This window comes from Paralichthys olivaceus, chromosome 7 (assembly GCF_024713975.1).
Source record: "Paralichthys olivaceus isolate ysfri-2021 chromosome 7, ASM2471397v2, whole genome shotgun sequence".
Taxonomy (NCBI): Eukaryota; Metazoa; Chordata; class Actinopteri; order Pleuronectiformes; family Paralichthyidae; genus Paralichthys; species Paralichthys olivaceus.
In genome coordinates, this window is record NC_091099.1 from 16,247,516 (window position 1) to 16,275,087 (window position 27,572).

Here is a 27,572-nt window from a genome sequence, read left to right on the forward strand (position 1 = left end):
ATTATTGGATGAAATAAACCACTGACCAGACGGAGAGATCACATTGCTGTTAGCCAGAAAACAAATCATCTCGGAGGCCTTATGTTGTGTGATAGCACATACTAGCCACTTTGGAGAGGCCACCACTTTGTAGTCTGCACACAAATGCAGTCATGGATGCAGGAACAGTTGATCCTTTGTAAACCCTCGGTCCCAGCGGGTTAGTGAACACAGATTCTATCAAACACTGTGGCTGCCGTAGAGGAGTGGGGGGGGGGGGGGCGAAACACGCGTGCACCATCCTCCATCTGCAGCGGTCAGGTTTGGCACAGAGTCAGCAATACTCTCCAAATGGCAGAGCTTACTTTGTGTGTGAATGTACACGAGAGCAAGAGCAATGGAGAGAGAGACAGAAGGAGATGGATGGAGCGAGGAGGGAAGTCAAGCAAAGATAAGCAAAAAAGAGAAAGAAGAAGCGAGAACAGCATCTGCAACCAATGTGCTGCAAGGATTGGGTATCGGGTGACGGGTGCATTATCATAGGTTAATGAGAAGACTAGCGCTGCCTGTAGCTGCAATCAGGGGAGTGCTGCCTCCACCAGCAGCTCCATCAATCAGAGCCGACATAAACTCCCACTCATCACCGAGCACGCTCACAAACAGACATACAGCATATATACAGTAAACAGGCACATGTACAAACAAGTATCCATGGCACAGATATAATAGTAGCGCACAGCGAAACAACTATATTGTGGCCAGAGTTCTGCTGAAATCTTTACAGTGTAATTATGAGGTATTTATGGGCACAATGAGAGATAATTAGCACCTCAAGCCCAGTCTTCAGTTATCATCATAAAAAGATGTTAACGAGCTGGTGCTGGAGTCTGTGACGTCTCTGGAAATAGACAGCGGTGGGAAAAGTGCTGAGATAACGACTACGCCACTTCCACTAAACACGCTCAGTTTATGCATGATGTAGTGTTTTTCGGGTGCCCCACATTCTGGAAGTAAAAGTCAGTGTTACGATTGGAGCAGTTAGTTTGCAAAGGTGATAAAGAATGGCAGTAAATCCCTCACATGTTATTCCAGCATAATCGATTCAGCTCAATTATGAAGAGCAATACATTAGTTTCTATTTATTCATATGTTCAAACAAAAGTTCATGACTTTAAATACTTTGTCATTTAAATGATGTGATTAGGTTTAATGAGGACAGATACAGACTTCTGTAGATATTTTGTATAAACATGGAGCATAACCCAGCTTGTCATGCACTATCACTAATAGAACCAGTACAAACTTCCACCAAGGCCCAACAGTTCCTAAAATCCAGATAAGATCCATAAATGATTCCCTGGGAAAATGGTTAAAATGTTGAAAAAATTCCTATTTCACAATGTTAAAGAAAGTTAAAAAAAAATCTTTGCTCCTAAATCCAGATTCTTGTAGGATCTTCCCTGACCGATGCCACATCCTTCCACCGAGCGTCATAGTACTCAGTTCAGTTGTTTTGTGTAATGTCGCTGACTTAGAAACATACAAACCAACCAAGAAACAGATGAACAGCTGCATAAACAAAACTGTGTCAGCAGCTTTTTAATGTTGGAGAGTCAAAGTGGATCTGATCTTAGCCACGTTGTACTGCTGACACTTTTTTGTAATCTACAAACGTGCTTCTAAAATACAGCATAAAGTAGCATCAAATGGAAATACTCAAGCACAAGGTCTGAGTAAATTTTAGTTAATTAATTCAGTTTTTGCAACCTGCTAAATCTCGGATGTTTTTTATGTGCAAGTTTTGCCCAGCTGTACTTTCTCTCTCTCGCCTCCACCTCACTGTGGAAAAAACGACTGTTTTCACAAACTCATATTTGCATGTTCACCTGTGTTCTGTGAGGCAGTGGAGCTGAGCCACAGTGATTTCAGAGGTCTTTAGTCTCCGCAGGCCAAAGAGGCCGCATGGAGAGGAGAGCTTGCCCTTATCAAACTGGATTAGCCCGCGAGAGAGGAGAGAGGGAGAGTTATTAAGAGGAAAAGGGAAAGGGAAGGTGGCTCTGAGTGTGAGTCAGTGTATCATTCTTCTCCAGAGCTGGATCCAACAAGCCGCTGGGCAGGAAATGAGGCGGAGGACACCCACTGACCTGCAGCCACTTGCTGCCTCTCAGCCTATCACAGAAACAATTTAAACAGCTAATGGAACGAGGCTGATCCTCTTTCCATCACATACAGGACCTCTGTGACTCATTTCTGATTAGAGCTCCTCAGGCTTCAAGGTAATGCGCACCAGACAGGGGATCGACCCAACTAGTTATGTTATTACACATATCTATCAGAGGGATGCGTGGAGCAGACTGCAGAGGGCACGCTGTTTGTTTATGTATGATTCCTGAGAGAGATTGAAGACAGGAAAGCCAGAGCAGGAGGAAAGGGACTGGGCAGGCTACAGGTGGAGGATGGGGGTCCACTGTGGGGGTCTGAGGGGGTGACATCTGAACATGTCCGTGACACAATGTGAAGAGGAAGCTGAGGGGGAAGAGGAACAGCGGGCGGCGGGGGCAGCCACAGAGGGGCCGCTGGAGAGGGGCCCTCACCGGCTGGATGAGCACCAGTGGAGCGGCACGACAACTGAAAACACACACCGATAGGAAGACGGATAGAAACACAGAGCGAGCATTGTGGTAAACAGACATCTCATTTATATTAGTTCAATGCTGCCGTGTCAAATACATGTATGCTCCATATTAACAGAATACAATGTTGAGAGAACCTCAGTGAACACATGAACTCTACATCCTCATTATTCATCCTTTTCATTTCATTTGCTCTCAGTGGGATCATCATCATCATCATCTGTCCCATTTCCTCTGCCCTGGACTCACTGACAGTGATGTGGAAAAAACACAGGAAGCTTCCCTTCCTCCTCGTCTTTGGCCTGGAAAGGGTGCGTGTGTGTGTGTGTGTGTGTGTGTGTGTGTGTGTGTGTGTGTGTGTGTGTGTGTGTGTGTGTGTGCGTGCGTGTGTGTGTGTGTGTGTGTGTGCGTGCATGAGTATGAGTGTGCTCATGTGCCTGAACCTTTGGAACACATTTCAGATCTAATATGTCAAAGTCAGTTAACTGGCGTCAGCTTGTCCAGTTATGGACAAAAGCTGTGTTCTCCAAAAGCTGATTTGGAGGTCAGGGGTTAACGTTTGGTGGGGAATAGTTCTAATTCTACTTCTTGCTTTCTTTGCTGCTCCATTTTTGCATTTTTCTACTGATATTTTTTGTTTTTCTGCTGTAAGAAAGTACAACCAGCAGCTTGTGTGTACTGACAAATCACTGGGGTTACATTTCTGGGAAATATTATGCTATTGTCATATTTTGACTTCTTTATCCCCTCTGAGGGACTGAGTGAGTGTGGCTGGATATGTTATACTAGTCACAGCTAACCAGCAGCGAGCTGCCTCCCCTTTCTTCAGATGACTACCACAAACTTCTGCAGAACGAAGCAGTGGTGGAGATTAGAATTCACCAGTTCGAAGTGAAAGTGGAGGTAAATGGACAGCGTTTACGATAGAATCAGAAGAAGCCAACACACAGCTCACCAGCACCAACAAGACTGCAGAGAAACAGGAGGGTTGTTTACACACGATTTAGGAAATTAATAAAAGTCTATTTGGTTTTCCACAGCCTGCAAGAATAAATGTCAAATATGTATTTTTCATTATCAACTAATCTTTTAATTTGTTTCCCAAGTAATCCCTAATGACTGGAACTAATCAGTCCTAACATTATCCAACATTAATCTGCCAATTACTATACTGATTGTTTTCAGCTGTTTAAATGGCTGCTCTGACCGCCACACACACGACCAGAGGTAGGGTGGCCGAGACGTCTCGCACAGGCGCATTAACGCAAAACAAATTCAAAAGCTTTAACACAACACAAAGAGGGAGACAATGAAACAAGGAGAGTTTTTATTCTCCTTGTTCTGCTGGAGTTCTCCTTTGATTTCTGGTTCCAGTCGATCAACTCAGTGGTGTGTTGTTTAGGACAGATGAGCATCGACTTCAAGTTCACAAACCATTGTTATTGACAATGCATGTTGTCAATTCCACGACTGAAGTAAAAAGATCTAACCATTACTTATTGACACAATTATCAAAAATACAAACCAGACCTGTTTACTATGGGACCATCGAACGATGGCAAACTCACATTGGTCATGTTCTTAGTCCAAACTTGAGAGGATGAGGCCCGCACCACAGTCAGGTCTGTTTGTTCAGGAAGGAGCGAGCTGGCTTCCTGCTTCTGTGGGTGGAGTCACAGGAGGAAGCAGTAAGCCAGGTGAGGAAAGGAGGGGAAGCAGGATGGGATTTTCCAGAGGTCAAGTAGTATTTCGAATATTTAAGAAACTTTTTCAATGATAAAAAGGTTGGAATGTCTTTGAAGAAACCACCTGTGTCAAATTATTTGTACAGTACTGCTCAAAACTAAAAAACACAAGTAACTATACATGAAAATAACAAAAACAAAAACACAGTCTTAAGAAATAAATAAAGCAAATTTAAACATGACCACCTATGACAATAATAGAAACCAGAATTAGGTCAGATCAGGGAATGATGTATGATTAAAGTATGTTTTCAGCTTTGCTCCAAACTCAGCTGGTCATATTTCCTCAGGCATTTTGCTCCAGAGCCTCGGAGGTCTTATTTCAAAAGCTCTGTCCCCCTTAAGTCTTCAGAGAATCTGGAACAGTTAAAAGGCCCCTGCCAGAGGATCTCAAAGAGTGAGCAAGGTTGTATATATATATATGTATGAAAACAATCACATCAAATAATATTAGCTTAACAGAGTACATGTTGCAGTTCTGTCATAATAATACAAACTAGTACCTATATCACAATTCCAGTAAGACATGCATGGACCAGGCCTGACTCCAACCATGGATGTTGCAGCTGGGTGACATGCACTGGGATCATGTGGCCACCCAGCTGATCTATTGTTGTACATTTTCACTGATGTCAACATGTAATCAGTTTATTCTGATATGAACCTCATCCTCTGTCTTGTTAGGGAGGAAGATCCAGGAGAGTCGTTTCCTTTTTCCAGCCCAGTGGTCATCATGGGAGCTTCTACTCCCATGTGTGGATAACCTCCATTTTTATTCTCCCCTTCCTGCAGCCTGCACACGTTACTCTTATGTTCAATATTACATTTTAAATGAGGGATTGGGGTTTGGTGGTTGAAGCACGCAGCGTGGACACAGCTCCCTGATGAGATGTGGCTCTGTTACTGGGAGAACACCGAGCTGTACTCGCTACACTGAGGTGAAGAGTCAGACAATGGTGGATTAGAGCAGCGAGGTCTGTGCTGTGTTGTTGTGCGTCAGTGCTGGGGCATCAGCTCCTGGCATGATATGACATCATAAGACTTGATAAGAGTCACTGCACTCATATCTTATGAGAGAAGCTTTTTTATTTTTATAGCGGAGGATAAATCCTGTTATCGCAGGGGAGTGAGTGGATGTGGAGCTCTTTGTTCTGTTCAGCCACGGGGTAGTCAGACTGAATTAACAAGAAAATACAAAGACTAAATTAGGGCGTAATCACAAAAAGAAATGACTTGGCTTCGAGCTGTAGAACTAAGAAGGTAAGGAAATAACTAATTTCTTAAGAATCTGCATAAAACACATGATTAAACCTGCAGCTTTCACAAATTAAGCTTTTAAAAGATAATGAATTCATTGATGACTCATGTTTTATTTTATACTTGAAGCGAAACAACCTACTACTTTTGTTCATCTTTGTCCAAATGCATTTCTGCCTGAGCCAGACACTAATAAGTTTATGCTGCCCTCTTGTGGTTGCTTTAGGCACAAAACCCGAAACCGACCAGGAGGGAAAGAAAAACTTCCAACAGGCAAAATATCTCCACATTTATAGACATTTAGTTATCACCAAGGGTTCGACAACATTGACTGGATTTAAGTTGAATAATAATGTAAACAAATGCACAATGTTTAAAACATGGCTCTAGAGTCAAAACAACGTTATGCGCAAGACACAGGATGAAGGCAAATCATAATTTGTTCAATATTAAACTTTTATTTATTATTATTAAAACAAAATGAACTTAAGTATTATTATTTAAACAAAATGAACTTAAGATTCTATGGGATGCGGTCATCAATAAAGTCATTGGTGGGGCTGTGTGTGTGCATGAGTTCCATTTGTAGATTGAGAGATGATGATGTTGGATGAATGAACACAAAACTTCAAATGTGAGGAGGGGTCCTGGCAAGAAAAGGACATTTCTGATAGGACAGGACCACTGAGTCCAGTTGCTTCCAACCAACAAGACTCCGCCCTCCGGCTAAACAGCTGCACCATGGGAACAAAACATAAGATCGAGCTGCTGATAAACAGAACACATACAGACAGAGCAAGGGACCGTCACACAACTAAACATTAACTTTTTTGTAAAAAGTGTACAAACTTCTTTAAACACAATAAAAAACCTTCATCTCTCATTAAGTTAAATTAACGTTCTATTTTGGCAGGTCATAAAACAGAGGCTGGTTGTAACTGTGAGAGACAACCTTTCTATTTCCTCTCGTCATGAACACGATTGGAAGTGACAAGTGCGAGATGGCATGAAAAACTACAACTACATAAAAACACTATATCCACCGACGACAAATTCAGACATAATAGTGTGTTGAAATGAAGTGGAATGACTGAGGCGAAGAGGAAATATAAGTGGGGAGAGGAAACTCAAAGAAATAATTGTGTACGTTTTTTTTTAGCAAAGACAGAATCAGTTGATGAACAGTCATTTTCTGGTCAAAGCTCCGTCTGAAAATATGAAATCACTGCTGGCTTCTCACTGTTTTCTTTGCTCTTGTTGAGAATATAAAAATGACCTCTCAGAAAACTGTCATGAAGAGATCGGTGAGATTAGAGAGCTTTCGCCAATGCAGCTTCGTTGTGGTAACTTAGGGTCAAAAGAAACAAGAAAATGGTGATGATTGAGGATGGTGATTTTCGTTCGACTGTTCACAAACTAATGCTGCGCTAAAAAAATAAAATACAGTTTTAAGAGTGACGACAGATTCGCTCTTAAAGTCTCATATTTCTCTGATTCAGACCAAATAATTGCTGACGAGCTGCTGTGGCAGCCACTTTCTGTACATGATCAGCAACAGAGAGGAAACAAAGAACAATAGCACTCTTAAAACAAGGGAATGTGGGTGACAACTTTCCCGTTTCAAATGCTGACAAAGCACCAAAGTGCTTATAATCCCTTACCAAGGTCATAGATATATATATACAGTTGTAAAAAAAACAGAGCTTACATGAGAATATAAAAAAAGACATAAAATACTCACTCAACACATCATACACACTTACTTCATGCAAAACTAGTCATTTTGGAGAGCTACTGGCTACCAGTCAGACACGCCCGAGAGGAGGACATGAGCTGTGATTTAGAGACGCCAACAGATGATTGATTCTGGGAGGGTGGAGGAGGTGGAGGAGGAGGAGGAGGAGGAGGAGGAGGTGGCGGTGGGTGAAAATGAAGGTTAATATTAAGGCTACTGAGTACAAGGTCCTGATGACAGAAGCCAAACCCTCCACCGCAGCAGCCCTGCCCTGCGCCTCTCCTCCACCCTCTGCAACCAAAAATACCAGCTACAGGATCACAGAGTGGCATTAACCCTTCAGAGTGTCTCCCTCCCGCATCCTCCCTCCCTCCCGCCTCGCTCTCATCTCCCTCCCTGTCCCCCGGAGTCACAAGGTACTTCAGCTCTCAGCTTCGCCAAATGTCACTAAAGTGCTCTCTCTACTACGACTACTACGATAAGCGCTTTTCTGAGGTCAGCCGAGGAAAACACAACAACACCTGAATTTACATGGTATCAAACTGTCCAAAATCACAAATGCTTCATCAGAAAACACGTGATGAGACAACAATGGTAACTTGTGTCCAACAACTGGGTCAACATTGATTGAGAGGTGAGTGCGACATGTGGAGCGTGAGAAATTTGCACAGCTGTCGAGGCTGGAGAAGCTGAAATGGGGAAAGACAGCTGTCTTATTTTGTGTGTGTGTGTGTGTGTGTTTGTGTAAGAATGTGAGACGAAGAGAGCGAGGGAGAGAGAAAGAGTCACTCCATCTGTGCGTGGTGTGAAGCTGGCTCTGTCCTCAGCTCAGTACTTTGGTACTTTGGTGTAATCTTCCTGGACGACGCTCTTGCACAGACACATGGAGAGAATCATCCCGAGGAGCTGGAGGAAAATGAAGTTGTCACTTTAGTTATCAGAGCTGAAACTGAGCAGTGGAGCGTTCACTCATACATACACAGCATATGTGTCAAAAAGAAAGAATTAGATCACGTAAAAGATGTCAACGGCTGAGGTCAATGAATGAGACAATTGTTTTCTCGTTGCATTGCCAGAAGACAATAAAAACGACCAGTGCAATTTCCTAAGATCCAGAGACATTTTAAACACCCTGAAAACTAAATGTATTCACTTTTACTGTGACATAAATCCTCATATTTTCTTATTAAATGATACCAATCACCAGTGCTTCTATTAAATAGGAAGCTGGAGACAGGAGACAAGTTCATTTCGCTCAGCATAAAGACTGGAATCTGCCTTCTGGTACTTTTAAATCTCACAAATTAACACATTGTATCGCTTTTATTAACTCAATACCCAATAAGTGCAGTGTAACTATTTAATAATGTGGTTTGAAGGGAGCTTATGTACAAGGATAGTTAATTGAGAGTGGTATCGATCTATTCCTATTCTCTAAAGTAAGACTAACAATCCTCCATACTGGCCATGAACGCAGTTTTTGTGAAAACTGAATTTTAGATTCATAGTGAAATATATGTCATTGTGGTTATTTTCCTCTTATTAGAGTCAACTGCTCTGTCTATTGATGATAATGAGCCTATGATGTCACTTCCTGATATCTCTGAGAGATTAAAGGCCACCTGAAGTCTGAACAACAACTGGGAAAATCGGTTTTGCTACACGAGTTGCAGAGTTGCTGACGTCATCACTTAGAAGCCACATTAACGGACTTTTGAATTTTTCCACAGTGAGAGTGTCTCATTTTATTTCCTTCCTATGTATCAAGACTCATGGTGAGCATTGACAAGAGTAATACTGACCAAACTCATTCATACAACATGACAGCAGGGTATCAAGATAGTCCTGATAAAAATCTGAACTGAGTGTGAGGGAGGGATAAATATTTTACCTCCACGACTGCCACGCCGACACACATTCCCAGAATAACGCCGCAGTTGTCCAGGAGCCATTTCTCCACGCTGACGATACAGCCCTGAAGGAGAGAAAAACAGAGGGAGAGGGGGGATGAGGCTGAGAGAGAAATGGAAGGAGGGCAGGCTGAGAGCCAACATGAAGAGGAGAGATGGATGACTATGTGATCCCAGCCGGACATGAACAGAGCCTTTTCAAAACACCACTGTTAGCTTTGGGCCGAGTCGCTGAGAGGAAGAATAACACGGCTTAACTGGGCTGAGGAAAAACAGTCGACAGAGTAAAGTTCCTGTAACACGCAGACCAAACAACAGTACAGCTCGCCATTATTTTATTTTTTTCTCTAAAGAATCACAGAGCACAAACAACCACCCTCGGCCGTCAGTGCTCACTGTGCTGAGCAACCACACAGTGTCACACTGAGCTGGAACCCAGAGTTACACAACATGAATCTAACGGACTGATGTAATCAGTAGAGGTGTGACGTCTATATGAACAATGCAGGCGTGCAGTAGCATTGTTCACACAGCTGAAGGGCCACTGACTATAGTCTGGACCCAAAGATAAAATGTCTCCATTCACACGGAGCTCAGAGGGTTTTTATTGTAGAAGAAAAGTCGGACTGTGTCAGGTAAATGTCACCATGGTACTGCAGTAAATGTAACTAAGTACATTTACTGTAAGTAAGTACAGTTTTAAAGTACTTACCAACTTAGTAAACCCCCCCCCCCCATCAGCATAGTGGTGAGTAGAAAATGAGTGAATTTTATTCAGTTAACCATCCCTTTAATGGAAACAACCATAGTTAAACTGAGTGATATCCTACATGAATCATGAATCATGGCTGACCAATTCAAATGAAAACACTGACAATCGAAAAAAACGCTCAAGAAAAGTTCTCAAGAAAAGTTGTCGATTCAGCACAAAGAGGCAGAGAGCAGGCAGCAGTTTCATATGAACGAGTGAGAGACCAAAATTATTTATGAAGCAAGGAGCCAGTTTGAAGGAATTTACCATCTCTTAGAATTATGTTTCTCCATAACTAAAATGCATTCACACATACTGACCCTGATACTGAGACAGAAATGAGATGGAAAAAATGTGATAAACAGCTTTGAATTAAATTCATATTTATGATCTCAAACCTCAGTGCAGAAACATGGTGACAGATTTTAGAAGAGTTATGTACCGTTTCGTAGACAGGTAGCTGTTTGGACGTGTGCTCACACATGCCGACTTCCTCTATGTCCGTGCCAGGCAGATCCCCGTTACGACAGGAACATGGGTAAAGGTTCTTAGAGCTGTTCATGATCAAAAGGTTCTCAGACCAGTTTCCTGGACCAGTCCATCCACAGCACTTCATCTGGACAATGAAAGAGAAAAAGGATGTGAAAAAAGGAGTGCACATACATAAACTGATGTGAAAATACAAATATATATAAATACAAAATAGCTTTTCTATTGTGGTGTTTCTGGTCATTTTCTTGTTAGCTCCTGTTCTCAGAAAGAACCGGGAGAAAGAGGTTTGGCAGGAAAGAGAAAGCAAAGAGTGGTGCAAAGAGATAGTGAACATAAAACATAATCAGAGCGCAATCTGACTTCAGCTTCCTTCAGACCTGCTTTTATTCGAAATGGGCTGATTAGCTTAATGAGTTCATTCAAAGTACAAAAACACAATTTGTCACTAATAGTGTCAGGATAAGGGAGAACAAAACAATTGAAATGAATTACGTTTTTGGGTCAGCATAGAAACTGAATAGAACCCTGCTTTTATTAAAAATACCTCTCTGTCCATTTGCAAACTTCAATACCTGCTGCTATTTAGAGTGCATAAGTGGGTTCACACTGACAATCATGACATCACGAGGTGCACTAGTAGCGGGATGGTGCTGTCAAAACAGTCTAAATGTTCAGTGTGAAACGCTCACAATCTTGTCTGCGGAGGGGAAATGACACCGATGTATTTTCAAAATTCCAACAGCAGGGGAAGAAAGACAGATGGAAGCAAAACTTCCATGTTGCATGAAAAAGAGGCTACACACAAGAATGTGAATCACACATATAAGTTAAGTGAGCAAAGCAATTGGTAGATATTTTGGTGGGTAACAATCCAGGTCCTATGTTTTGTGATAATTATTTTCATTCATTTCAATCTCTCTTGTGTTGGCAGTAAATTTCACTTGCACATAAAACCATAGCTGTCGGCTAAATACCGCTGGAGAAATATAAAAACATTCAACATCCTCTACCTGACACAGTAAAAGAATGTATTGCGTGTACAATTATGCTGAGTACATCTTGTACATATGTATTGTTAGATGTTAGATCAGCCTTTGAGTTTTAATTACTAGTTATAGATATGGGGAATTTCTGACAGTTATGACCTTATACCTCCTACTAGGTGAAACCCCCCCCAAAAAATCTAATCAAAATGCCATATCAAGTAATACAAGTGATTCATTTAATTTAAAAGGAAGTGTTTACAGTTTGTTTGTATCTAGTTTCATTTGTCAGAGCAGCTGAATGAGGTCACTGTACTCCTCATCCTCTAGCCATGGTGTGGATGCAGCGTTACAATGAAAAGAATAAACAGAGAACACTTGTTAAATAAACTAACGACATCCACTACAAAATATGTGCATTCAAGTCACTATAAGAATCATTCAAACTGTGGATGATGTTAAACATTTGTCTTGAACAAACCAGGTTTGGGACTTACCGTCCTCTGAATGAAGTCCCATGTGTGCTCTGTGGTCCTGTTCTCGCCGGTGTAGTTGATCATCATGCCCTTTATGATGTTGGCCATCTCATATTTCAACTGGAAACAAGATGACGATATGTCAACAATCGTTTGCATATAATAAAAGGGTCAAAAGATTGGAAGAGTAACAGTGTTTAAGAAACAAGGAGCCACAGCCACATTTAATATTTTCAAAAATTTACAACCAACATCTGAACTTTAAGTTTCTTGGGGCAACACCTCAGGTGGTAGCGCCCTGTGCTGTTGGGCTGAGACATTGCACAAATATAGCTTAGTAGAACACAGTGTTTATGTGTGTGAGACCACAGAACAGTAGCAGCGCTGTAGCTTCAGAGCTCGACTGGAGATGAGTGAGAGCCTCACCCCATTCTGGCAGAGGGCACCTCCCTGCCCTGTGGTAATCAAAGCATAGGGAGCATGACTAAGGCTACACTCACACGCATGTACGCAAACACACGCACATGCACACACATGGCCTGGAAGTCAAACGGTTGAAAGATCAACGACAGCCTCCACCTATCAGACTCCTAAAGAGGTGAGGTTTGTCAACGGCAACAGATTTTTTTTATGCCTGTCAGAGTAGGAGACTAGCCCAGGAGGTGTGTGTGTTTAATGAGATAATAAAAATATATAATCCAACAGGATATGTTTCACCCACTTAACCCACTGAGCAATGATCGTGTGTGTGACCTGTTTGACTTGTTTTCTAATTTGTCCTTATCTGAGTATTAATGACTAAATTACCCCACGGGTTTATTTATCTATCTAATGAATAATTGAAACTTTATTACACTTCTTTTTTTCAAAACAGACTCTTAAGACACTTAATTCAGAGCATCCAGTCACTTGGTGATTTGGTAATGCTGCCTATAGGAGGTACTGTCTATTCAAAGGCGTTGTTGGAGTGGTTTCGGTCCCTGTTGTGATAATTAAGGGTTTTAAGAGGGGCAACATTACGCATACCAATATAATATGTCAGCATATAACAGCAACTGTAGGAACATACAGTCAACATAAATGTGTTAAATCTCTCTCTCTTCAACACAACACATCTCAGTCAATCCACCTACTTAATCTCACTTTCTACCAGCTCACAACATCCATTCACTGTCCATTCATCAAGCAATGAAACCGAGTCTGATCACAGAATGCCGGGGGGTTACTACAAGGTTAAGCTTATAACCTAAAAGCAGCCAGACACAACTGTACCAGTGAGAGGAAGGGTGGTGAGAGGGCAGGAAGGGGTGAGAGGTGTTTAAATTAAGAGAGAGAACAAAAAGGGCAACTCTAAAAAAAACATGAAGTAGAAAGAAGGGGATAAAATATAAATCAGTGAAATTAAGAAAGAAGGGAACAGAAAGAAGTAGACTGATAAAGCAAGTTGGTGTTTACCGGCTCTCTCTGGAAGTAAATGAGGACTCCAGCTGTGACCTGGGCGATGAGGATGAGCAGGAGGCAGGTGAAGTACTGTGCAGGATGAGGGGAAAGTCAGTTTAACAACATTTATAATTCAGACTTTTAAAGCACAAAAAACAATACATGAAATCAATGGTTTTTGATCGAAAATGATGAAAAATTGAATAATAACTATTGAAGCAGCTATAATCTGCCCTGCTCTAAACAGCAAACACACAGACCAATGAGCTTGTGAGCACAGTGAAGTGTGTGAAAGAACCATATATTTTCCCAAGTAGATGATTTAGATATTTAATACTGGACTTACAGTAACAAACTTTTTGTACATGTGAACAATTTCCACATATCAAGTTAGTACTAAGGTGGTCAAAGTCAATGTTCTGTTCATAATTTGTTTCGGTTTCCACTAAATGATGAATAAAAATCAATTACTGCAGGTTTGAAAACACAACAACAAAGGAATAACACAGCTAAACGCATCAACTAACATTAATGTGTTTACATTTTGAAATTAATATCTGAAGCCTCCAGCAATTCGTTTAAGATCCTTCCATTGTATATGTCCTCTGTGTGTTTGTGTGTGTGTGCGCGGGGGGGGGGGGGGGGGGGGGGGGGGGGGGGCGTGTGTGTGACACTCTGGTCTATCGCCAGCTGGTCATTGTCACATGGAGAAGTAGGTCACAGCAGTTCTTCAGTTAACTCCTCGCAGGTTTAACGCGATAGAGGTCATGCAACTGACCCTGCTCTTGTTGTACCCCCCGCATCTAACTGGCTTTATCCTGTCATGCCTCCTTCTCTCAGTAAATCCACACATGCTGCGAACCCTCTGCTCACACATGAGCAGAAATGCACAAGGGCTTTGCTGTCAGCAAGAATCTGTCAGGTGTTGTAAGTCAAGCTTGGCATTTCGAGCAGGTGCATTTAGCTGAATGAACAAGTGCTGAAGGTGCAACTGACATTTCGAGTAATGTATTTTATAATTATGTATTATTTTGGGCATTTTACATCTTTGTAACAGAGAGATCAGGTTGAAGTTCTGGTTTAAGTCCCATTTATCTTCTTTTCATGTAATTCAACGCTGAGTTTCCTGTGTGGTTGAACACACAATCTAACAGAAGATTTGAGGTCTATTTCCTATTCAGCTGCGATAGCGAGGGTGTTAACTGTGTGTGAAACCAAACTGTTGCACGTTTGAGTTGAAAATGAATGTGTTTCCTCACCAGACCCAGCAGACAACGGATTTCGTAGATGGCTCCGATGCAACCGAAGAAGCCCATGGCCATCGACAGTGAACCCACTCCGATCAGTATGTATGAAGCCACTTTCACTGTATGCGATGATTCCTCTGATGAAAACACAGGGAGCATTTAACGTCAACTGCAATGCATACTGCACATCCGCTGCAACAGTTTTATAGCACAAGTAAAAAAATATAAATTTAGTTCTGCAGTTAAATTCAACATCTTTTCAAAAATCACAATCACTTTGCATAAAAATAGAGTAACTCGTGGTTTTTCATGATCAAATAAGAGCAACAGCATCTTGATCTCTCCTCGTCTTCTTGCCTTAATCACAGCGTGTTTGCAAACAAATGCAGCTCAGAGGAAAAACCATTTTGATGCAGATGGCTACAGTGAGCCAAAAATGCTTTACGTAACAAACCTTCTACTCCTCTGATTTCAGAGGTTTCTGCATCTTCTGCTCCCACAAAAATGATTTAATAGGCCACCACAGAGAGTTGGACCAAGACAAGTAAATGTGTGGCAAGATTAATTGAGTTCCCTCTCTGGTATGTAGAGCGGGAGAGAGCCAGAAGGAGGGGCTGGCACTGAGAAGGGAGTTTGGAAGGTTGGAGAGGAGATAAACTGGAGCCATTATGTGACTGTGTTATCTGGGCTGGAGGAGCTCCAGAGTGTCAGTGCTCAGTGTGTGGATGGAGCCAGAATCTGAGCACTGTGAAATGGCTTCAGTTTCTAAAGATTGCTGGGCCAAACGGAAAACTCAGTATCATCTTTTCAGTGGGGAAGCCGACAGACTCAGACGCTTCTCCACCACTGCCCTGTGACAATGATGTAGTGTGGGGGTGATCCGGATGCTTTTGGGGGGGCTGTCATGTTGTCTATTGGTCTTTATGCACAGAAACAACTGCTTACATTTTGTGCACTGGAAGCTGTCATTACCATGCTATTTTTAGAGTTTTACAAAGCGAGCAGAAGTGACATGTGCCAATACATGATACCAATGATGCTCAGAGCACACACTAACACACTTTTTGTTTATTGTGGTTTCTGATAAAACATGTGTCCATTTCTCAAAGGAAAAGGACAGACAAGAGAACAAGAGGGAAATCCAGAGAGAGCTGCAGGCTATAAACAGCTGTTTCTATGTGCCTCGGAAACAAATATCATGGAGAAGATCAGCCAAGGCTTGAGCAGACAGAGCACCATTTTATTAGGGTTTCCATACTATTTGAAGGTTGGGTTGAGGATTTCTCATTTTTAGCTGTCGTAGTTGGGCATGAACAGAAACAGTGTGATGCATCAACACATTCCATGCAATTAATATGCAGTCAACGTTTTGTTGAGCAAAACTCGAACCATTCTCAAGCCCCTGCTTCAATGACACAATTTGCCGGTTTTCTCTGTTTCATATCATTGAAAAATTGTTTTCGGACTGTTAGGACTGCGATCGATATTTGAAAACATCACCTTGGACCCTGGGAAATTATAATTCACATTTACATTTTATGAACTAAGTTTTTGTTTTGATCAGGAAAATAAGCTGCAGATTAACTGCTAAAGAAAATGGTTGTAACTCGATGCACAAGACATATTTGATGAATATACTTGGTACACAGATGTGGTGTTCTGAAACATCTTCGATGTCGTACTTGATGTAAACTTGCATCAAAGCTTGTAAGAAGATGTCATTACATGCATGTACAAGGCTGCGTCTACATGTTTTACCAGAGCTGTGGTGGTTTGAGAATAATTGGAAGCTAAAACTTCTTGGGTCAACATATGCAGAGTGTTTATGTGGCTTCAGGGTATTATTTAAAGGGAGGAAGACAAGCATACATTATGTTCTATATGCAGCACTGTTGAAGCATGTTATTTCAGTCTCTCTCATACACACCTACACAAGCAATGTCTGCAAAAGCAGCAGATCAGTGTAAAGGCGGTGTGTGTCATTGTCTACAGTTCCATAGAAAACTAATTACCAGAATTTGGGGGCGGGGGGCATGAAATGTTTAAAGCACACATCACCGATTGCCAACAGTCAAGTTGCTTAACTGTACGTGTTGAGTGTTACCAGATCAAACCTTTGCAAGAGCCTGTTGTGGATTTGTGGTGCTATAAAAAATATATGTCTATATTTCAGATAAAAATGTTACTGAACCATAGACTGTATATAAAGATGAAAAACATGACAGACGAAACAGTCTCTGTTCTGAAATGGTACTGCATGCTTATTGTCTTTGCAGTATTGGTGAAAATATAAAAGCTATTTCAAAGTGCTTGTAGAACATTCCAATCAAAAGGCAGAATTCTATGGCGATTAACTGTAGAAAACTAAAATTGAGCTGAATGTTTCTGTGTAGTTTCTCTATAACTCTGTGAACACTTGTTCCAGTAACAACCATCAGCCTCGAATTACAGAGAATGTCATGTAACCCTAATGCAACCTTTAAGCCTTTATCTGCTGCCCCCACTACTCAAGTTTCCATTTGAGATGTTTGAGACTATTCTTGGAGCGTCATAGCAGCACATCAATTCTGTAGATTGACTATTTCCTTTGACATCATATACGGTAGCAACAGGAAAACACAATAAACAGGACTTCTATGTCCCACATGCAATATCTATCATACACTATTTAAATTAAAGCCTTGTAAAACTCAAAAGGGTGTTTCCTCTCAGGTGTATTTGAGTTACAGAGCAATAGATACTGTACTTGACAAGTTTCTGGCTGTTAGAGCTAACATCTGTGTTCTTCTGTGGTCTGACTAAAACATACACTCAGCATGTGGTCGCCCGGTTACTGTGCTGTTCTGTCATGTACTATGGCACATTTCCATGTAGGTCTTTCCTAGATTTTCGAAAATAGATCCTCAGGTGGTTTCCATGGAACTTTCCATTTAAAGAGGCAAGAATTATGGAGCCCTTCAAGAAAGCTGCAGAGGGGCGAGCGACGGCTGTTGTTTAGTAAATGTGACTAAAAACGCACAAAAATCTGGAGAAAAGTAATTGTTGTACCGATTTAAAAAGTAAACATAAGAAGAACAGCTCTGTGTTGAATCTGAAAAAAGTCTCTTCTTTCTCTTCATGTCTGTGGAAAGTTTCTGAATTAATCTGCAGCATATTTCCAAACTGTGCTTCGGCAAACTCTTTAGCTCAAAGACCTACTTTCCAAGGCTGACTTTGTTCAAACTGAAGGCAAGCTGTGTTTAAGTAAGTGCCAACAAGATCAAGTCAGGACATTATATCACTGGGGTAAACTATTAACACCACTGTATTGATATCGACAGGCGTATATTTAGGCGCAGATGGCCTTTTAAATGAAAAACAGGGGACATTCCCGCTAGTTCCCCTGCTTATGGGAGTCAGCAGGACAGCTGCAGAGGCCTCTATTAATATCACTCATAAAGAATGGAAACTGAAAACACAGAGATCCTGTTTATGACCAGGCAATGGTACAACTTCTGAGGAGCGCACTGAGTCAATAAACAAAGTTGTGTGCTGCTTTGGTTTTTGTTCCTTTACAGAGTGATAAAGAGATTTCCAGTGAAAATATAAATCCATGGACACGGGGAGGAGCTGAGGTCAGCCCATCCTGAGTAGAGGGAACAAAAAGACGTGGAGGAGAGAAGGTCATCAAGACCCACATCCAGCAGGAAGGGATATCCTCAGGGTATCAATGATGCAGAGCTCTGCTATCTATGGAAGAACAGCTGGATTATTGTAACAATAGGACAGGGGCAGGCTGGGATGATGGATACTGTACTGTCTTTACATTCTGAACGCCTGGCTGGAGATAAGCAAACTCAGCTCAGTGATAACCTTGGAGCGATTCCTCCTTGGACAGTGACCTCGAGAGCTGAAATAAGAAAATAGGACTGTGGAGTGTTCAGGACACAAGGTCAGATCTGTAGGGTCTTCGTCATAACTGCAGCATCTTCATGACTCATTAGTCAAAGCAGCACAAAGCATCAGCCTGAATATTTATTCTTTGGGCCTGCTTGGCCCTCACAAATGGGGCTTTCTTATCAAAAAAACATTAGGGAGATCACGTTATTCCACAGTTCAACAAACAAAGAAAACTAGCCTTTTATGCTGTAAACCACTGGAATATGCTACCAAATTAAAAGCTGCCAATGCTATCATCTACTAAAAACTGAAAACATTAATTTTTAAAGGCAATTTCAAATGCTCTGGTTAGCTGTTTTATATTAACCATTTTATTTTAACTTTTATTCATCATATTTTTATTTCAATTCCTTGAATTGCTTTTATTTGTCTTTAATTTATGAGTCTAATTATTATTTTATTTAATCATATTTTGTTCATACTTTCAATTTGTGTGTTTGTTTTAATCTGTGTCTAATGTTTATCTTTACACTTTCCACATAGTTTATATGGTTACAACTTCCATGGTAGCTCCTCCATTGTGCAGCAAACTATGTATCTATCTGGAATTACATATGCTATATAAATAAAGCTTTATCTTGATTTACTACTTACTAATTAATATTATTTAATCAACTATTGATATCAGCTCAAAAAAAGCACAATACATTTTTGTTCAGATGGTGTCTACTTAAGAGCAGTAACTCTCACTCTCATTTCCACAGTGATGCAGGTAATAACCAGATCTGAGGTGGATCTGAATGTGTTAACTAATTTAGTACTACTAGCTTTGTGATCCACATCAAGTTCATCTCTTATAGGGCGGAGAAAAAAGTAATAATTGACTTCCAACAAGTACAAAGTTGTGAGATAATAAACTGAAGGAACTCTTCTTTAGAAACTGGGAGAAAACTTCTCCGCTCGCCTCAGCAAATCTCCATCTGGGAAGAATACACTGAAAGCATTCATAACAAGATTTATGGCAACTAAGAGTTTCCATCCTTGGTTCCCTGTTCTTTTCAGGCAGGGCTGGAACTGGGTTTCATAGCATTTTCTCTTCACGATAAATAACGTTAGAGAGACACATTGCTTTCTATTACAAAACTTTCTATTACAAAACTGATAACTTTGCCTCTTTCAGCAGGATATCGTAGGAGTCTTGCTGTCTCTCTAACGAAACCGTGTCTACAAATAGATCTGTGGCAACATCTGTGAGGGTGGGAGATTCTATATGTGCGTCTCCACCATCTGTGGAATTGAGAGAACATGCATGCTCAAAGTATGACTCTGTGGAAACTGGGGGGAAATAAACCTGCTGTTTTCCAGCATAAGATGAAACAGCTTGAACGCCTTGATAATCGATAGACTCTCCACTCCCCTGACAAACCCATTCCCATGGATCTCAATATATGTATGTGTGTCCACAGGGCAGTTTTTGAGAGGCTGAAGAAGTCATCAAATTTCTCTGTGAGTCATGTTTTTGGTTTGTTGCAAACATCCTTTCCAGGAATTAGTCCTAGGGGATAAAAATCACATAAACTGCACAAAGTAGGTCTGGGCTTTTAGGATTTGACAACCACACTCTGCAATCTCTATTTTCACTTCACTGAGCTGGGGCTCGCTGTGTCAAAAGTGCTGAATGTCTCTTGAAGTGAGTGTTATCAGTAAAGGATGTGGCAGCAGAACAGCAGAGGTGTGTGTGTGTGTGTGTGTGTGTGTGTGTGTGTGTGTGTGTGTGTGTGTGTGTGTGTGTGTGTGTCTCAGTGAGTGTTACAAACACTTACGCAGCACAGCAATGAAGCTCTGATTATCAAAGAGAACCCAGAGTCCAAAGCCCATGATCAAGGCTCCGAAGATCTGTGGAGGATGAAACAAACAAAAATCAGGCACCAAATCTCATGTGAGTAAAACACAAAATCTTTGCTGGACGTCTGAAACACTGAGGTTTATTTCTGAATCCTCAGTCTGTCACATCTGAGATTAATCTGATCTTAACTCTGTCTTTTTGTCTTCTTGTCGCTCTCTCTCTCACAGCAGATACGAATAGAAAGAGGATGTGGATAATATCACAACATGCAGATCTCTTCAGCCTTCAGCAGCCCAACTTTCTCTAATCTCCACTTTGCTGGCTTTCATCAAATTTAACACCCCGGTGGTGCTCAGTGAGGATAACCCGGTCAAGACTATTTGAAATGAGAAGAATCATGATCACTGGGACATTTTGTCACTAGCGTCTGAAAATGATCAGCTTTACCTTTTGTGCTATTGTAATGAGGTTATGAAGTTCAGGACTTTTACATAATTGAGAGGTTACTCGGGTGGAAGTTGTGGGGCACTGAAGAGGGAGCAAGATTCATAGTTGAGAGACTTTGTTGATTCACCAGCTTCCCCCTTATTTTGCTGCCCCTGCCCCAAATCTACAACAGTAATTAGAGCCCTGGTTAAGAACTGCTCATTTACAGGGCCTGTTGAGCTCCCGGCAGCCATCATTAGCCCACCACTTCCTGGCTTCCCCCGAGCCTCCCCTAGTCTAATGTGTCCACATGGACAAACTGACTGACACAGACACACATGCTTCCTCTTAGACACCAGTTGAGCGTTCACATCAAAAGGTCTGCATCAGGTTTACAGCCGCACACTCATTGGAAAGGTCTGGACATCCTCGCAGTTGGTTTTAGGAGTCTGGGGTTTTATCAATCCCTGGACTTTATGCTGTGGCCGATGTAAAGAGGAGAAAACAAACCATTTGCAGCTGTTTAGACCTGGTTGTGTTGAGGAACTCAGTAATGTCCCTCACCCCAGGCAGAGCTGCAGTAACATTTCCCTATGTATCTCAACTAATCTCTGGTGATATTTGAATATTCAAATAAAAACCTGCAGAGCCCCACACAGCTCTCAATGCCTCATGAATGTTGACTGATATATCAGATGGCTGATCACAGATATTGTGATATCTGCGTTTAAACTTTCCAATATATGTTGATATGAAAATTTTTTTTACAGAACATAATGCAGAAAATGATGCTCGGTGTAATGTAATTTTGTCATCATATAGTTTGTCCAGCAAAACGGAATCGATTGCAGACAATACTCTCAGCTTTGTCTGCAGCACATGTAACAGAGTACACAGCTGAGCAGACAGTGGTGAAGAGTAGAGCAGTGTCTTTGCAGGAAGTGGCTAACTAGTTAAACATAAACATACAATGTACACATACACAATGGGATAGACTTTACAGTATATACATTGTGTACTACAATGTCTTTTTATTGTGGGTAAAGAATGCTGCTGGAGAAGTGGAAGTAATGCTATGAGCAGTGTTGCAAGATGGCCACTAAACAGGGATGAAGACGTTAGTTTACTTACAAAGAAGAGGAGGTTGAAGAGGAACAGAAAATACTTGGTGACTGTGATGCATCCTTTCCCCATGGTTGTGATTCTGGAGGACAGAAGTAAACAAAACGTGAAGGTTAAACGTCAGATAGAAATAAGTACGATGAAAAGAGAAGACAGACACAACATGGACAGAGACACAAAATAGAGCTAGGGCACATTTCTCCAGTCTTACGAATCCCAAACTGCTCTATTGTATGTCTGAAAGACAAACATTGGGCTTGTTGTTGTAGAATTTAGTTTTTTTGTATTGTATTGTCGGGTTTGAAGGCACATTTGCTGTTTATTCTTGACAAACAAGAGGGACCACCTGAATGAGACAGATTGGAGGGAAGACCACAAAGTGGCTGGTGGTTTAGTCATGATGACTGTCTGGAGTCCATGACAGCTCATGTGGTTACGTTTGCTATTGTCATCACAAGAAGAGGGGAAACTAGGCAACTGCGAATTTATTAGCAGCAACGGGTATTGGCGACACATGTCTTTTTTTACAGTCCATTTTATTAAATTATTAAACTTCAAACCAAATATACAAAAGTGTAGCTCATTTGTGACCATATTCCAGCTATACTAAACAGGTCTGATTTCATGTAATAATTATATTTTAATCAGCTTTATTTGTAAAGTTTAACAAAGTTAATAAACGCTTTACAAAATGATTAAGACAAAAATAAAGCAACAACAAAATGATCGCATAACAGACAAAATAGTATTGGGAAGTAGTATGTCAGTTGCTGTCTGACACATTTTTAACTGTGTGTGTGTGTGTGTGTGTGTGTGTGTGTGTGTGTGTATACCCATATGGCTGCATTCTGTGAGTAACACTTTCCTTAGGGAAAACACCTGCAGGCCAGCACCCTCCCACACTTCAGTACAATGGAGGGACATTATGAAACCTCTCTGGCAACATGGTCCATAAGTCCAGAGAAAATATTTACCACAACCAGACATTTTCCCTCAGAGAAGAACTGAAAATATAACCAGCCATTGTGGTTATTTCAGAGGCTGAAAATATCCCATGAAGACAACTCCCTGTGAAACAGATGACAAGCTGTTCTCCTCTCTCTCTGTCTTTAAACGTCCCAGCTGTAGGTTCTTCCCAAAGCCTATCATGTTGTGTATTTAGATTAAATGTATTTTCTTCAAAAACTTTATTTTGAAGGATCACAGAAGTACTTTTTTAAAACTGTAGATTTTTTGTTTATGCAGCGATTTGATCGAAACTGAAAACAAATACTGTGTTATCTAGTCAGAACAAGAACTGGCTGGTGAAATAAAGTTATGTAAAGTAATGTTTAGTGATTACAAAATAAGTCACTTGTCAGCTGTCTCCTTTCAACAAGGACTAGTTTGTTTTATTAATCAGTAAATAACTTTTGAGTGACCAGTGAGCATGTGTGAAGCTGAGACGTCATCGTTTCACCACATCACTCTTCTTACGTGTACACACAACTGCTTAGCTGCGTAGATCATGTGACTCTGACATCTTTGTGTCTTTTTTCACCAGGAGATGTTTGTTTTCTTATAATTTTATTTTATTTTCTGTCCATCAGCAGCTTCTGATGACATTAGGATTCCTTAAGTAATATCACAACACCAATACTTCTATTAGTGCAACAAATATAAACGAATAAATACTGTATATATCTTTCCCATCCATAAGACTTGGCTGGGTTTAAGCTTTGTGTGGACGACACAGTATCTGTAGAGGTTATTAAAAGACAGATGATGTTGATACTAATGTTAATAATGACTTATACTAGGCTGTTAAATTCACTCAATAACCTAAATACCACTATAAAATTCATGTTTTCAAAACCGAAAACAGCACAAAGCCCAAACCACACAGCACATACCCCTGCAAAGTAGATAATCCTAAAAGGAGATTGTTGGTCTTTATGTCTAGATAGTGAACAGCAGTGCCGATTAAAAAAGGCTTAGTTATGACTACCATTGTTTGCTGAATGAGCCCTGACCATGTGAGAACAACCCCTGAAATGCTTTAGTGCTACTTATTATATTTTTCTGAAATCAAATTAAAGAGGCTAACAGGCCCAGCCCAATTTATACTGAAGCAGCTAAGTAACACACTGAGGTTGGGAGCAGAGCCAGTCCAAACCACAAATACATTAATACAGCCAAATGATTTTTGCAGAACTTCCATGCAGATAAACTGCTACTTTAAAGATTCATTTCTTCCTCTGTCTACCAAGAAAAACCTAAATGCACTGGGCTCCCTGAAAGTGAAAGACAACACTCTTCCAAAGTGCAAATAAAGACGGAAAGTGCTATGGAAATTTAAATCCGAGCCAAACGGCCCTTCCAAGGTACAGTGTCGCTGTAACCTTGGATAAGAGCTACAGTGGTATTAGAAACAATGTAGTTTATTTGGATTGGGGCAAGAAAGAAAGGCCAGAAGAGGCTTGAGCAAATGAGTCATCTGAACTTTCCAAACTCTGTGACCTCACACGGCCATGTTTTTTTCCCTTCATCGACCCCTGATCTTTCTCCCTGTGGTTTGGCAAAGGTGTGATCACCATCACACAATCAAAGACCTCTTATACTGAGGTGTTCCATTGAAATCGTTGCTTGTTTGCTGTAAAAAGAGCAATTCAGAAGTGTGGGGCAACCGAGATGATTGTGAAGACAGCTTGAGAGGGTGATGGCACCGACTGTGTCTGGAATGAACGCAGCATGGATCAACTACAGCCCTGTTGTACAGGAAAACACCAGGCCATGTGCCAACCTCCAAGTACAACCTCCGATCATATAAAATTCACTGTGCCATCTGTGAGGTCGTCGTGCTGGCATGATCCTGCCGACATCGTCTTGGTACTAAACCCTTAATACCATGTCAGCATCCTGCTTTAAACATCTGCTACGATGTCATTCATCCCTCTGCAGAGGATGTAGTCTACAGCTGTGTTTGTGACTAAACAGAAATAATGAGGAAGTTTCACCATACATACATTTCTACAAGCAGCTACTTGTGTAAATTCAACTTTACTGCTTTCCTGCGAGAGGGCCAGTGCTGGAAGCAATGATTATTTTTTTATTATCTGATTATTTTTTATCTGTATAAATGTTTTTCATCATTTGGGTCATGCAAAAGCTGTGGTCTAGACAATCCTTCAAGAGTTTAAGCTTTGACGAATTCTGCAGGGATGAACGGGATTTCCCATCAATGGGACTCTAATACCATATGACACAGAGGGGGGAAATCCCCCACACTGGTGCTCAGTGCCCACTATCTTCCCACCACCCAGTGGAAATGATGAAGCATCTGTAGCATGGCTAAACAGAGCACATGTGGCTTTAACCTGAATATCAGTGCTCATCTGTTTAATTATTATAACATATATAAAAAAGAATGAGGCCTCTTACAAGTTATCAGAAGCAAACCAATGTTCCAAAAACCAAAGTATATATTTTATAATAAACAGAAATTGGAATAATTGTCAGCTCAGCTACAACGCTCTACTACAGCTTTTCAAAAGACAGCATGTGGCTGTACGAGCGTTTAAAGAAGATGTAATTCGGTGATAAACTGCAGTTCACAGTCACAACAAGCAGCTGCTGAATACATGGCCATCTGAATGCTGATGGAGACCGAACATTGCGTCTAACCCAAAAGTCGAGGGGTATGAAAGCTTTAAGTGACTAAGAGTTGCTTTTTCTTGTAAACCACAAATGGACTTCAAAAGTACTCGGACTGGATGTTGCCTCCATTGAATATGTGCCTTCCACACTGCTTCTTGTTAGTTTTACCACAGACATATGTTAGTACAGCTCACCATAGTAACATATATTGAACTGTCCACATTAACTTTGTGTCCCATAACAAGGAACCATGAGACATAAGAGTCTTTGTAACGTTAATCTGAAAACAATCGCACCTTCATATTGTTTTGCATCATCATCAACCCTCATCCAAATTAGAATCAATTTTGATTCTTGCATAATTTTAGCCAACAATACACGCAGTGTTTTTGCATTAGCTCCGTCACTCAGGGTAAAGAGTCATAGGGACTGTGGGGAGACTTTTAAAGTTCCCCCAATAAGTTGAAGCATGGACGCTGTGATGACGACTGTCTTCCTGACAATCATTTATAAGAAGTGAAATAATGACATTCCACTACTTCTCTTGGAGCCATGAGAGTTGATCCGGGAGGTCCTTCAGTTTGGCTCTTTTAAAGGCTCAGTGTGTAGAATTGAGTGGTGAATTTACATGTTGCAGCTGAATTACCCTCACCTTACCCTCCCCTTCCAAACTTAAAAAATACCTACACTTACATTTTTATGAAAACTCAAAAGGTGTTTAGTTTTTCCAAAACTGTAAAAAACATGGCGGCCTCCGTAGAGAGGACCCCCTTCCTGATGTAAATATAAAGTATGTCGACAATTCCAGGGTAAAGAAACAACCATTTGTACAATTTAGATTATTACACACTAATTCAAACATTGCTAGGATTAATTTATATTCAATGTCTGCCAATATCCCTTTCACCTAAATCTTACACACTGGACCTTTAAAATATCACCAGGTCCCTGACAGGAACACTGACAAAGGTTTCTACTTGTACTGATTCCTCCTGTTCCTACTGGACGTTTCAAGATCTTTAAATGAAAGTGTAAAACTCGATTAAAGTTTTTATCAAACTACTTTCCATGGATGTATTTTCAAATCAAGAAATCTTTTTTAGTAAGCAATCGTAGAGGTGAGTGAAAGGGTTTGAAAGAGACCATGTCCCAGTCATTTTCACTTTAGGTCCACTGTGCAGGGACATTTCAATGGATAATCTACACGAGGGGGACTTCACAGTGTTACAGCGGTGAGCCGGGCACCTGACCACCGGGTGAACACTTACGGAAGAATGTGCATACGAACAAAGTCTGACACAGCGAAGAAGAGGCAGAGAGCTCACTGCCACAGAGACAGAAGCTAAAATACACGTGGTTTCAAGTGTTTAACCTTTAATACACAGTCTGGGGTTTTAACACTGTATCTAAACTGCGTCTGTTACCGACAGAGAACCGACATGAACCGTAACCTAGAAGCTGTGAGCGCTGTGACATGGCACAGAGAGAGAGAGTTTGTTCACTAACTCTCGTTCCGCGGGTAGAGGAAGTTTTCCGAGGACAAATAAACAAATAAAATGGCAGCTGACTTAGTGGAAACATGAGAGACACTTACTGGGACTTCAGTGGAGGAGGTAACAGTTGTCTGAGGGTCGACCGTCTCCTGAGCTGTCCTCACTGTGACTGCACCGTGTACGTGAGGGAGCTGCAGGACCACTGTGTGTGTGTGTGTGTGTGTGTGTGTGTGTGTGTGTGTGTGTGTGTGTGTGTGTGTGTGTGTGTGTGTGTGTGTGTGTGTGTGTGTGTGTGTGTGTGTGTGTTTAACCCTCTCCTGTCCAACACTAGTTGAGAAAGTTGTAAAAGTACATTTAAAATCTACTACTCTACTGCATCCACTGGATTTTCCTTTAAGGACACGTTGCACTTTATTCTTCAGATGGTATTTTATTTCCACTCCACTATTATTATTATTATAAATATAATAGTCATTGACATCTCACGTTATTAATACTTTACTCATTAATACTTTACAATGA

The 27,572-nt window shown here is 41.0% G+C and overlaps 1 protein-coding gene across 1 annotated transcript; it reads right to left on the minus strand.

Annotated features, from left to right (window-relative positions):
* Positions 1–6,052: 6,052 nt before the first annotated feature.
* Positions 6,053–27,294, minus strand: cd82b (CD82 molecule b). The gene is made up of 9 exons (XM_020078408.2): positions 27,152–27,294; positions 21,931–22,003; positions 20,351–20,423; positions 14,661–14,785; positions 13,417–13,491; positions 11,983–12,081; positions 10,453–10,626; positions 9,241–9,324; positions 6,053–8,255 (listed from the first exon to the last, which is right to left on the minus strand). The coding sequence occupies exons 2-9, from the start codon at positions 21,991–21,993 to the stop codon at positions 8,178–8,180; spliced, it is 771 nt and encodes a 256-aa protein (XP_019933967.2). The 5' UTR covers positions 21,994–22,003; positions 27,152–27,294; the 3' UTR covers positions 6,053–8,177.
* Between the last annotated feature and the right edge of the window lie 278 nt (positions 27,295–27,572).